Below are 13562 nucleotides of genomic sequence, written 5' to 3' on the forward strand. Positions count from 1 at the left end.
GGCAGGAGAACTCTTTTAGGGGACCCAAGCGAAATGGTCAGGTTGGTGCGACTACCTTATAGGTTTGTGGGTACTAATGAGAGAGAGGTTAGGCACGTGTGCGTGCTAAATCACTTCAGTCGTGTCCGACTCTGTGTGACCCTATGCGCTGAAGCCCGCCAGCTTCCTCTGTCCCTGGGATTTGCAAGAACACCGGACTGGGGTGCCATGCCCTCCTCCAGGGGAGCAAACTCGTACCTTAGGTCTCCTGCACTGGCAGGCAGGTTCTTTACCTCTAGCACCCCCTGGGAAGCCCCAGGGGTTAAGCAGGGTTTAGTTATTAACAGTTAGGGTATATCGTGATATGCTGAATTTCAAGAATCAGAAACCAAAAGTGGATCTCTTTTGAGCACCAGCCTGTGATAAATTTTGTGCCCGTCCTGGCCGCCTAAAGACCCATGAGACACAGCCACTCCTTTCCAGCCGCAGTGGGGGAGACTGAGTGAGCAGAAAGGGGATGACTTCGCCCGGCAGGTCTGACAGCTAGGAGGGCCCCCTGACACACACACACACACACACACACACACACACACACACAAGCAGCCTGGCTGTGTGAGCCTGTTACCACACACACACACACACAAGCAGCCTGGCTGTGTGAGCCTGTTACCATCCAAGGGCGTGACTTCTGGGCTGAGACCTGAAGGAGGGGCTTTCCAGAAGAAAAGGGACAGTTCCAGCGGCAGGAGTGTGAGAGAGGAGCGGTCCTGGTGCAAACCAAAGCCTGTGTGCACCTCTCCGCCTCACCCCTGCAGGAACTCCCATCCCCACAGCCCCGCGCAGCTCTCATCAGATGGAGGCGACACCCAGGTCTTCCTCAATTGTTTAAATAACTTCACTTGGAAGTTGCAAAACTTGTATAATTTCTGTACAACCTTCCCCAAGACTTCTCAGGTGGTCTTTCTCCATGTATGCCTGTCCCTTCATCTCTTTCCCACTCGACACACACACAACACACACATGTACATACCACAGATGTGTAAGTTGTTATTTTTCCTCAATCACTGGAGAATAAATTGTAGACAAGGTATTCCTTCACTCCTATTTCAGCATGTGTTTCCTAAAAGCAAGGATATTCTCATACGTATTCATGAAGCAAGTCAAAATCGGGAAACTAACACCGACACAATATTATCATCTAACCTTATTAAAATCTTTAGATTATTAAAATTCCACCTAATGTCCCACTAATGCCCTTTATCACAAACGAATAAAAGTATTTTTTCCTCTGGCCCAGTGTCTAACTTGGGAGGAGGCATTCCATTTAGTGGTCATGTTTCCTTAATCTGAAAAATTCCTCCATTTTGCCTTTTATGACTTTGACATTTTTGATGAACATAGGCCAGTTGGTTTATAAAACGTCCCTGAATTTGGGTTCTTGGATTCTTTCATACAGTGTTTCAGCCAACTTTCTCCATTGGAAAAGGCTGACCATTCATATGTACCAGGCCCACCCCTACTTCCTCTCATTAGTGACTATCCTCTGATCTCCCAACTCTCTTAGATCCTTACTCTCTTATTTCTCCCACAACTGTAAAATGCTTGTTCCTATAATAAATCCCTTATCCCATAACACTCGGAGCGTTTCTGCTTCCCAGATGAACCTGATGGACAGACAGACTTAAAAGAAACAACAGGACCAAAGCTGGTGACTATGGGTGATTGTTGAATCATTCTTAAAACTTCTCTGTAGAATTCAAATTTTAAATAAGATTTTAAAATTAAATATTTTGAGGAATGAGTCACAGAGAGTGAGTGTTGTTAACTAAGTATGCTCCTATGATGCTAGCTTTAGACCTTGATTTAGTTGACCGCCTTATAGTTTTAGAACAGTGAAACCGTCTCCCTTACGTGGCTCAGAATCATTTTCTATTCACTCATTCCAAGACTCTGGGAGAAGTCCAGCTCCATGTCCCTCGATTTTGAGCCCAAATCTCTCTCTGTTGGGGAAAAATATTTTAGTGTTTTTGTGTGTGTCTATCATTGTTCTGATGAAAGAGGTTATTGTGCCCCCACCCCCAAGAATTGAAGGTCTAACATTGTATATCATAGAACCTTTATTATTTTTTCCTCTATATTCTTAGAAACGTACATAACGTCCGTGCTCTAGTTATAACACCATTTATAGACATTTAAAATGCATCTTCATTTATAAATATTTTACATTTGGTCCATAGAACAGATCATTTTACTAAATAATACTGTAATTTTCTTAAAACAGGCTCTGTATATAGTTTGAATATGTATATATTACATATATTTTTTAATATAGAGATAGATTTACTTGGTGTTCTGAGAATAAACCCTTATTGCAAAAAAAAAAAAAAGCATATATGATAATACAATATCTTCCCCTCCCCAGGGCAAATACTAAAAAAAGTTACACGTATTCACAGTTCTCACAGTAATTATACGACACGTAATATTGTGCTATATATGTGGGTTTGGATGGAAATCAGTTAAGGGATTTCTTGCCAAACATCTCACTTAGATTTGCTTACAAACATTATTAAATACGCTGCATTTGTCTTCGAAAGACTTGTTCTTAGTTCCAGAATGAAGAACAAAGAGAAAGTTAGAAGTCTTCTTGCCCTTATTTTAAAGGAATTCACGCCAAGGCTGAGGGGGTGGGACCACGAGACACAGAGAAGGGTTCCTTTTGTTCTAAACCCTATAATTTAACAATACATATGCATTTTGATCCTGGATTCACCAGTTGGCATTTGGGATGCCTTAGTGATGAGACTATTTTACAGATGACTTCAGGAAAAGCTTGTGAGATTTCCTACACAATATCAAATGAGACCCTAGGTACCACACGTGAGGATGAATGTACATATGTGTGCATTTCTATGCATACATGAACTTTTTTGTTTCTCTACAAGAATGTGCTTGATATTCTGAGGGTAATACCTTATTGCAAGAACTGGTATGCTGGTCACTTCTGGATGAGGATGAAAGATTTAAAAAAACCCACAGTCACAGTTATTTACCATAGTTATTAAGGATTAGTTGTAAAACACAGCTTGTGAGTTTAACTAGCTAAGGAGTACAGGGCACGATGTACGACTTGCTACACGGGAACCCATGTTCCCAGCAAATGAGAAGCTGTTGAGCTGCTGGAGCTTGCAAGAAACTGTCTTTACTGGATCTGCCACCATCACCACCACCACCGTGGAGCCCAGTTCTGGAAAAGAACAAACACTGCCTCCCAATGAAGCAGTTTTAATCTCGGAAGCACTTGGGGAGGGGGTCTGGATTAACACCAGCCCCTTGGTTACTGGGCTGGTGGATTTTAGTGGCAGCAAGGAGATGCCCACTGGGGAATTTCAGAGGAGGGGAGAAGGCAGCAGGCGTGACTGGGGTGGCCGTAAGGGAGACGGTTCAAGAAGGAGACATTTAAGACCATTGGATCCGCTTTGCAGTCAAACACAGAACCTCACCTCCATTGCCTATGGATGGTTCTGTGCTCGGCAAAGCAGGCTGGCCTAAGAAAAGGGCTCCTGGTTAGGAAACGGCCCCGGCGGGATCAGAGCCCCTCCACCACCAACGGTGGTTAAAAAAATCAATTGTGCTTTGCAGCCATTTTCCGAGGAGCAGGGGGTTTGTCTGGAAGGATCACTGTTGGGCCAGGTGCCCTCGGAATGGCCTGGCCAGGAGTGTGGAAGGGGGTGGGGTGGGGGGTGAGGGGGGAAGTTGGAAGCTTAGTGCAGAGATGCCCGTTCAGTTGGGTGGAAGGGAAACAGGTTACTGGATCAGCTGCTTGAAAAAGCAGCTCTGGGAACACTGACAGACCTGCGGGGGTGGGCGGGGGTGTCAAGCTGCCTCGGGAAGGAGAAAAACAGAACACTATAGCACTGGCTCCCTGCTCTTATTAAAGGTGAGCTCTCCCTGGAAATGCCCATTATACAGAAAATAGCCTTTTCACACACACAGAGCAGCATTCCTGGTAGAACCCAACTCCTGCCAAGCCGGAGATAACAGTCATGGGTTTTGGCAGTAAGAGAACAGTCAGGAATTAAAACTAAAAGCCAGGAGCCCACAGCCTCGCCGCTTCTCCCTGGCCGGTGGGGTAGTAAAAAAGATCTATTATAGCAGCCACACAGGCCGATGCTGACGGGGGAGGAGGGAGGCCGGGTTATAAAGGTCACCAGCCGGCGAGCATCTACTCCTCCCACGGTGGGAGCCCCCCAACCCCGGGGGTGTGACTGTCCCCACCTCCCTCTGTTTGCCTGCTGATGGTGTCTGGACTCGCCACTCGAGGTAGGTTGAGATAGACGGTATCTTCAGACATCAAGTGGTGGTCACGCGCAGCCGGGGCGGGGGGTGAGAGCATGGGTGGGCGAGGCGCCCCGCACCCCTAGATGTAGGCCTCTTTGCTGGCTGAGCCGCTGGCCTGGGACTGCTCCGGACCGTTCTCCGGGCGCACGATGTCTTCACTCGGCTGGATCATGACCTGGATCCGCTGTGGGCCGCAGAGCGATTAGCGCTAAGATGGCGGGAGGCTGGCTTCTCCTTCTTGGCCCACCCACTTTCCAGGTTCCTCCCGCCTGCTGGCCTGCAAGGCCGGAGCTCCCAGCCCCCTTCTGTGCCTCTGCTGACTCCCACCAGGGCCACGCCCACCCCCTTTCACATGGGTCATTGTAGCAATTCCCCTGCCGGTCGCAGCACCCCCTCTAATTTGGTTCTTGCCCCTCACCCTTTTCATTCTATTCTTGACACCCCAGCCGGGGGGATTAGGTGAAAAGAGAAGTCAGACCACGTCCCTCCGGACCCGACAGTCGCCCCCATTTCACCAAAGCCCTACAAGGCCTCACAGGACCTGGTCCCCCCATCCCCGCCTCCGCCCCTTCACTGCAGACCTCACTGTTCTCCCTTCACCCCCTCACTTCCTCCACTCTAGCCAGGCAAGCCCCCTCAGCACTGAGCAAGGGCCCCTGCGGTCCCCGCAGACTGGTACATCCATCCTTTCAGACGGTGACACAGCTCGACCTGTCTCCTGAGGTCTCGGCTCACTGATATCTCCTCAGGGAGCCCTTGCCCAGCACCCCCTAAACCCCCTTTCTCCACATTGCTCATCCCCATCAAGCGTGACTTTATTTAATTGTGGATCTTTTCTCTCTTAGAATGTATTGTCCAGGGTGGTAGCTTAGTTCCTAAGTTGTGTCTGACTCTTTTCAACCACATGGACTTGCAAAGCCAGGCTCCTCTGTCCATGGGGATTCTCCAGGCAAAAATACCAGAGTGGGCAGCCATGTCCTCCTCCAGGGGATCTTCCCGACCCAGGGGCTTAAACCCATGTCTCCTGCATTGAAGGCGGATTCTCTACTGCTGAGCCTCCAGGGATGCCCGTGAGGACGGGACTGCGGCTCAGGGCTGAGTCCCTGGCACTGACCGTGGCGTCTGGCACAGCATGTCTGCTGATGGGGTGTGACTCTGACCCACCTTCTCTGCACACGCTGCCCCCCATCCTACCCCATCAGCATCTGTCCTCAGATGAGCCTTCCCGTTTCCTGACTACCTTCTGAGACTTAGTAGAGAACTGTGGGAGACAAAAGCCTTGGACGTGGAGTTGGAAGAAAAGGCAGTAAGGGCCCTGCTCTGCTAATACCTGACCGCAAGGGGTGGAGAAGAGGCTTCTGCCACGTCTTCCCTGTGCTGCAGACCTGCAGCCCCTCCTGCCGGCTCTGAGTGGGTCTGGCAGGTACCTCTTGGAGGGCAGTCAGGCTGAGAAGTGCAGATCCAGGTCCTCCCCAGCTGTGGCCCTGCATCCGTCCTCGGCGAATCCCCCAGCCCAGCCTTACTCCACCAATGTCTCAGCCCCTGGACCTCCAGCAGAGCCTTGTTCACTCGAGGATTCAATATAATTTAACGAAGAGCTGCTATGAACCCACTAGGGGCAGCGTGCTTTTCATGAGGTCTCGCGTTAGGCTCTTAACACATCTGATTCCACCCTTCATGGCTCTGTACAACACTCAGGATAAAGCCCAAAGTTCTTGTCCTGGTTTTCCAAGCCCTTCATGATCTGGTCCAACCTTCTTACATTCCCAGCCTCATCTCTCATCACCTCCCTGCATACCTCCCCTCTCTACCTGCCAGCTACACTGATCCGTTTATACCCCTGGGCCTTTGCACATGCTTCCTATCCTCTTCCAGGGACATTTTCTCTGCTTCTATCATTTATTTTATATATCTATTCTTTTCAGATCTGCTTCTCTTATAGGTTATTACAAACTATTGAGTATTGTTCCCTGTGCTACGCAGTAGGTCCTTGCTTATCTGCTGTGTGTATATTACTGTATATATGTTAATCCCAACTTCCTAATTTATTCCTCCCCTCTTTCCTTTCCCCTTCGTGACTATAAGTTTGTTTTCTATGTCTGTAGATCTATTTCTGTTTTGTAAAGAAGTTCGTTTGTATCTTTCCTTCCTGCTTCTCCTTTTAAGTGTGGTTTGTCCGTAGGCGTCTTCTTTGTTGCCCCCTCTTTCAGAAAGCCTTCTCTAACCCCCCTCAGTGCAGGCAGGGCTAACCCGTCTCCCTGGTTCACCCCAGTCGTGCCCTCTGACACCCTACTGTCACTGGCTAGCGACCTGTCTGCCCCCAGGCAGACTGTGCTCACAAGGGTGGGGTGGTGCTCAGCACAGCACAGAAGGGGCCCAGCGCCAGGAAGGGTAAGGCCCGGGCTTACCTGCTTCAGGGAGCCCTTCAGGGTGAGGAACATGTAGGCCATGTATCCGGGGATGAGGACCATGGAAGACAGGGCCATGAGCCAGCCCACGCCCTGGCCCCACTTGGGGAAGACGTAGCTCCCCATGGTGAGAGGGGTCATCTGCACAGCACTGAAGATGAACACACCCTGCGGAGGGGGAGAGAGGGAGGGCCAGGCGGTCACCCAGACTGGACTGCCAAGGCCCTTCCTCAGACCCTGCAGACGGCAGGTCCACTGTGCTCCACCCCTGCCCTGGCGCTGCCCAAGGCCCCCACAAGGGCCCAGCATCTTGGGAATCCTCCACCCGGGGCCACTGCTAGGACATAAGGTAACTTCGTGTAGAACAGAAGAAGCCACCATCTCTGAGAGGACCAATAGTAAAAGGTGCCTTCTCTGTGACAGCCAATAGAAAATGGCCTCCCTTCTGGGAGAGCCAATAAGAAAAAGGCATCCGCTCTGGAAGAACCAATAGCAAAAGGTGGTTCCTCTGGAAGGACCAATCGCAAAAGGCCTCCCTTCGTCTCAGGTGCCAAGCAGAACAAGGGTGGGAGGTCACCCCCAGCCTGCCGTTGGCTGCGTGCCCTTGTGCAGGACACAATATATGCAGTGGCCCAGCCCCACTGCAAGGACCTGGGGGGGGGGGGGGGGGGTGGTCCCTCCCAGGCCGGTTCCTGCCTTAGTTTCCCCTTGCAGGAGAGAATGAGGGATGCTGAGAATGCGGGGCCTCCCCATGTGGATGGTTTGGCTTCAGCATCAGGCCAACATGATTTGAGCCTGAAGATGGTAGGCTCAAGTGGTAAGATGCCTACTGGGTGAGGCTGGCTGGTGAGCCCCGGCCGCCGCAGCAGTGAAGTGGGGCAAAGACAGCCGCTGTGCTGAGGTTCGTGAAGACTCCAGGGAACAGAGGAAATGCTCAGCACAAATGGGAGAGAGCAGTATTCCTAGGGAATAGAGGTCTGGAGCCCTTCCATCTGCTTTTGGCTCCGGAAGTTTCTCTCTGGCCCCGAGTCACCCCAGGGTCCGGTCTGGCCCTGTCCTTACCGCCACAATGATGGGGGTGAAGAAGGACCAGCAGAGCTTCCACCAGATGCAGGGCCTGGAGCCGACCATCTCCTGGATGTTGTCGTAGAACCGGTTGACGCCTGTGACAGGTGGGACAAGAGCAGGAGGGATGTGGGAGCAGTGGGGACTGCAGCTCAAGGCCCCGACCTGCTGCTTCCTCACACTGCAACCACGGCCAAGTCACCTAACCTCTCTGAGCCTCAGTTTCCTCGTCCGTAACACAGGGCAAATGCTCCAGGGTAGGGGGTCCTTGTTAGCTAAGCGCTCAATAACCAAAGCCCCCCCTGCAAGCGGGGCAGTCACCTGAAGGTGAAACCATCTACCACCACGAGGACGTACCTATAGGAAGCAGCCCCACCTTTCAGGTCCCTCCCACTCAACATCTCTCTCAGCAATGCCTTCAAAGCTTTGCTGGGCAAAGGAGGTTTCCCCTGTTGATCTGATGCATGAGCGGCTACTGGTAAGACTGCATGGAAGAATTGCCAGTCTTGCAGAAAGAACTCTGCAGAGGTCCTGAAGTTCATGAGAGGGACACTGGGTGCCACGCAGACTTAAAAGCAAAGTCACTGATAATGAGGACCTGGGAGGGTCAGACCAGGTGGAGAGCAAGAAGGGAGAATGATGAGGAGGGTGAGGTGGCAGGACTACAGGGACCCCCAGGGACCCAGGGGAACACTTCTTCCAAAACCACCAGCTTGCTGTGACAACCAAAGTGCCCAAAAGGACAGCTTTTTCACTATCAGGCAGTTGAGTCTAGAAACTCAGGCCACAGAATCAACAAACAAAAATCACCATGTCCTGCATTCTTTGTTCTATGATTTATTATTGCTGTTGTTCAGTCGCTTAGTCACGTCTGACTCTTGCATCCCCATACTGTAGCATGCCAGGCTCCTCTGTCCTTCACTATCTCCTGGAGTTTGCTCAAATTCACGTCCATTGAGTCGGTGATGCTATCTAACCATCTAATACTCTGTCACCCCCTTCTCCTCCTGCCCTCCATCTTTCCTGGCATCAGGGTCTTTTCCAATGAGTTGGTTCTTCGCATCAGATGGCCAAAGTATTGGAACTTCAACTTCAGCGTCAGTCCTTCCAATGAATACTCAGGGTTGATTTCCTGACTGGTTTGATCTCTTTGCAATCCAAGGGGCTCTCAAGAGTCTTCTCCAGTACTGCAACTCGAAAAGCAACTTTAAAGGTGCTCAGCCTTCTTTGTGGTCCAACTCTCATAACTGTGCATGACTACTGTTCTAAAACAATACATGCTTCTAATTATAGCTTAGCTTTTAAAAAAATATTTAACTTTAGAATTTTTTTGTAGTTTTACATTTCTTTTTCTAGATAAAATTTCAAATAAATCTTTGATCCCAAAATTTATGAAGAAATGTTGGCTCCCATTTTAAAGGAGTTTAACTTAGAGTTCAGTTCAGTCATTCAGTCGTGCCCAACTCTTTCCAACACCAGGCCTCCCTGTCCATCACCAACTCCCGGAGTTTACCCAAACTCATGTCCATTGAGTCGGTGATGCCATCCAACCATCTCATCCTCTGTCGTCCCCTTCTCCTCCCGCCCTCAATCTTTCCTAGCATCAGGGTCTTTTCAAATGAGTCAGCTCTTCACATCAGGTGGCCAAAGTATTGGAGTTTCAGCTAAGGTATCTTCCAAATATGGGATGTCCTATGCTAACTTCATTGAATTGCTGTGAGGACCAAATAAATTAATGTATGGGAAAGGTCTGGTGTTCAAGCTGTATTTGCAGAATGATGACTGGAGAAAGGATGACTGAATGGATGAACGAATGAATGAGGAAGGAGGGGTTGGTGCTTACCATAAAACCAGGAAATGGAGACACATTCAAAGAACACGAGGAACAGCAGGCTCATGCCGCTGGCGGAGTAGTAATCGAAGAGTTTGAAGACATAAATGCCCCCCTGCAAGAGCAGAAGAGGGGAGAATGGGTCCCCTTACCCTGGGGTCCAGTGCACTCAATTCAGGGTCAACACAGGCTGCTCAGGTTGGGCAGCTACCCTGCAGCAAGAAGGCCTGACAGTAAATTAGAGCGAAGACAGGGGGCCTTGCGGCCCTGCAGGGATGTGGGTGTGGACTCTGGGGACTAGGAATAAAACGTCTGAGTGGCGGGCAGAAACACCCCATTTCTGGGAAGGCTGGAGGGCAGAAAGAGGAACTAGTCACTCGAGCCACATGTTCACAATGTCAAACGAGTCATGTCTCCCCCCATAAGCGCTTCCATGACTTAAATAAGACCGTAATGTAACACATAAAAAGTAAAGATACATAAAATAAAATCCAAAACGTATTTGGAACATCCTGCACAATCTGGCTCTGCACCCTCTACCTAACCCCCGACTCCGTCACCTCCACACTGGCCTTCCTTGGTGAGTGTCCCCCACTCTCACCAAGTCCATTCCCACGCCGGGGCCTCTGCACCCGGGTGCGGTCCTCCCCTGGTGAGACCTCTCTCCCAGCTGGCTCTTCCTCACCAGTGAGTTTCCGCTCAGCTGTCACTCCCTGACCACTCTGTCCCAGGCGGCGTCCCTCCCACCCCCACTGCTCATTCTGTCCACTCTCCTGTCTTGTTCTGCCACGTTAACTTCAGAATCTGCAGGGTCACGCCAGACCCACAGCAGGTGGTGAGCGACTCTGAAGAATGGAGTAACAGAGGAACAATAAACCTGGGGCTGAACGGCATCTGGATCCAGGGAAGGCTTTTCGGATCATAAATAAGACCCACAGGGCTGTGTTCACAGCTTTAGGCTCATTTGTATTTATTGTGTAATTCCTCAGTTGTGTGTCTGTCTTCCAACTAGACTGGGAAGCTCTTTCTTTAAAGAAAAAAAATTTTATTTATGTGTTTGGATGTGCTAGGTCTTAGTTTAACTGAGGCACGTGGGACCCTCAGTTGCAGCATTCAGGATCGAGTTCCCTGACCAGGGATGGAACCCGGGCTCCCCGCACTGGGAGCTTGGAGTCCTAGCCAGTGGGCCACCAGGGAAGTCCCCTGGAAGCCTCTGAATGCAGAGACGCCTGCTCACTCTCCGGATACAAACAGGAATGTGGAAATGAAAGGAAGGGATAGCATCAAGTTCCAAGGCCCAGCTCCAACCTGACTCCCCAGGTTAACTCTGTGAGTCTTTCAGGCTGAGTCCTGCATTTCCTCCTCCAGGGAGCAGTCGCTGGGGTCCCACGTCAGGTTGGGGAGGCTGTGTTCTCATTTCCCCCTCAGCGTCTGCATCTCCCATCAGCCCGGGAGCCCCTTGAAGGCAGGAAGCCTGCCTGAGTCACGGCTCAGGGCCTGGCACAGAGACGGTGCTCGGCGAACACACGAGAGGAGGCACACAGGGTCTGCCAGGGGCCCCAGGCAGCAGCAGCGGCAGAGGCGTGCCAACGCTCTCACCTGAGTGATGTTGGACAGGCCGATCAGGTAGGAGACGAGGCAGACGGCAGCGATGAACAGCTCCCTGCGGTTGCGGAGCAGCCGGGGGTACTCGTCCACCAGTGCGGTGATGAAGCCCTCCACCGTGCAGAACTGCGGTGGGGGGTCGGAGGTCAGCACCCTGGGCAGCCCCAGCCCCCCACCAAAGCCTGACCCTCTGGCCCGGCAGGGCCAGGAGAGCCCGGGATCCAGGCCTGACTCTCCCGCCACCTCCCTCCGTGACCTCAGAAGAGGGCCTTCCCTCTGGGCATCAGTTTCCCCATCTGGAAACTGGGCAAGGTGGCTGACCTGTCCTTCACATCTCACATGCTGGAATATTCTAGGGGGTCTGAAACTCGTGGCCATGTTCCCGGGGACCTGAGACAGTGGGCTGCTCTCCTGGCTTGTTCCTGGACCCGGGAGGCTGGGAGGGGCTCCTCAAGGTGCCAGGGACGGTGTCCTCACCTGGCTGTCAATGCCCAGCATGAGCAGCATGGAGAAGAAGAGGATGGCCCAGAGGGGAGAGATGGGCAGCTGGGTGACTGCCTCCGGGTACGCCAGGAACGCCAGGCCGGGGCCTGTGGAGGGAGAGGCAGAAGAGGAGAAAACACAAGGCCCTGAGCACCCGCGGCCGCCCCAGCACACCCGCCTCCTAAGCTTCATCCCATCTCACGTTCAGAGTCATCTTTTCAGTGAGTGTTGTCAGTCTCCCTTTCCAGACAAAGAAATAGTGTGGGAGGGGGCTGGGGGGAGGCAGGGGGGCTCCAGGGTTGGGTTCAGAGGCAAGGGGACCGGTGAGACGAGATGAGCGACGGCAGGGGCCTGGCTAGCGGTGCAGAGTTCCAGGTGCAGAGAGAGGGGCAGCTGCAGAGACGCTCGGGAGGCAGAGTGGGCAGGTCCTGGCTTTGGTTGGTTTGAGGGAAGATGAGGGAAGCACCAGGATGCTGCTGGGGTCTGGCCTGGGCACTGGACACTAGAACCCTTTGCTGTGATGGGAGCACAGGGTATAAGGCTCAAGGAGTTTAGCAGTTTGTGTTTGAGCGTCTCCTTGGAACACAGGAGATTGCCACCTCCCTGGGGTCTGGCTCTGGAAAGCGGGCAGCTGGGAAGCTCCCCTCATGGGCAGGGGAGATTAGGACCTCAGTGAAGAATGCTCTTTCCACACGACCTGCCCAGCTCTCCACAAAGGGAATGGACAAGTCACGCTGCCTCCCTGAGCCTCTGCCGTGAGCACAGGGGGCTGCTGTCCTTGGACCCTGTAGCAAGGAGGGCTGCGGGGTAGGTACACTCGATGCCAGGGAGCCCGGGGGGCGGCCATGGTGGTGCTGGCGAGGAGGACGGCAAAGCCTGTGCAGTTGGCCCCTCCCCCCAACCCTCGCCGGTGCAGGTGCTGACCTGAGGCCGCCACGTCAGCAATGGACCTCTTGGTGACGTGCGCCATGAAGCCCACGATGGAGAAGATCACGAATCCGGCGAACATGCTGGTGCAGGAGTTGATGCAGCAAACGATGATGGAGTCCCTGCGCGGGGCGGGGGGGCGGGCGTCAGGAAGGGTGGGGCTGGTGGAGGGTGACCCCGTGGGCAGTGGTTATGGAGTGACCAGGTGGACCAGGGTATTTGGGAGCTACTGGTGTGCCCACCCCCAACCACCAGCGCAGGGGCAGAACTAGGAGGAGTGGCCAGAAGGTGCTGGCTCAGAGATGGGTGGAGGGCTAGGGGAGGGGTGTGGCCATGGAGGGGTGTGGCTGTGAATGGGGGCGTGGCTGGGGCGCAGAGGGTGTGGCCACAGGTGGGCGTGGCGTGAGGGCGTGGCCATAGGGTTCACCTGTAGACGTTGTTGTGGAAAGAGTTGTAGCTCCCGAGAGCGATCAGGGATCCCAGGCCCAGCCCGTAGGAGAAGAAGATCTGAGTGGCGGCATCCAGCCACACCTGCAGGGAGAATGATTTAAAAAATAGTCAAAATTAGAATCACAGCCAGAGTGGCCCCAAGACCTTTTACACTAATCGCCTCTACCAGGCAGCACCCGGAGCTTACAAAAGACAGTCAGATCAATGGTGAAAAATTGAAAGCATTTCCCCTGAAATCAGGAACAAGACAAGGGTGCCCACTCTCACCACTACTATTCAACATAGTGTTGGAAGTTCTGGCCACAGCAATCAGAGCAGACAAAGAAGTAAAAGGAATCCAGATAGGAAAAGAACAAGTAAAACTCTCACTGTTTGCAGATGACATGATCCTCTGCATAGAAAACCCTAAAGACTCTACCAGAAAATTACTAGCGCTAATCAATGAATATAGTAAAGTTGCAGGATATAAAATT

The 13562-nt window shown here is 52.1% G+C and overlaps 1 protein-coding gene across 2 annotated transcripts in view; it reads right to left on the reverse strand.

Moving 5' to 3' along the window:
- Positions 1–2078: 2078 nt before the first annotated feature.
- The window catches only part of SLC6A1 (solute carrier family 6 member 1), a 41922-nt gene continuing 30438 nt past the window's right edge, over positions 2079–13562 (reverse strand). For both annotated transcript variants that reach the window (XM_043443112.1, XM_043443113.1), the window contains exons 9-16: positions 13067–13170; positions 12637–12761; positions 11707–11819; positions 11224–11355; positions 9637–9739; positions 7791–7891; positions 6729–6896; positions 2079–4504 (exon numbers count right to left, since the gene is read on the reverse strand). In XM_043443112.1, the coding sequence (XP_043299047.1) occupies positions 4400–4504; positions 6729–6896; positions 7791–7891; positions 9637–9739; positions 11224–11355; positions 11707–11819; positions 12637–12761; positions 13067–13170 (951 nt within the window). In that variant the 3' untranslated portion in view covers positions 2079–4399. The remainder of the gene's footprint in view (positions 4505–6728; positions 6897–7790; positions 7892–9636; positions 9740–11223; positions 11356–11706; positions 11820–12636; positions 12762–13066; positions 13171–13562) is intronic.

This window comes from Cervus canadensis, chromosome 22 (genome assembly GCF_019320065.1).
Source record: "Cervus canadensis isolate Bull #8, Minnesota chromosome 22, ASM1932006v1, whole genome shotgun sequence".
NCBI classification, from domain to species: domain Eukaryota; kingdom Metazoa; phylum Chordata; class Mammalia; order Artiodactyla; family Cervidae; genus Cervus; species Cervus canadensis.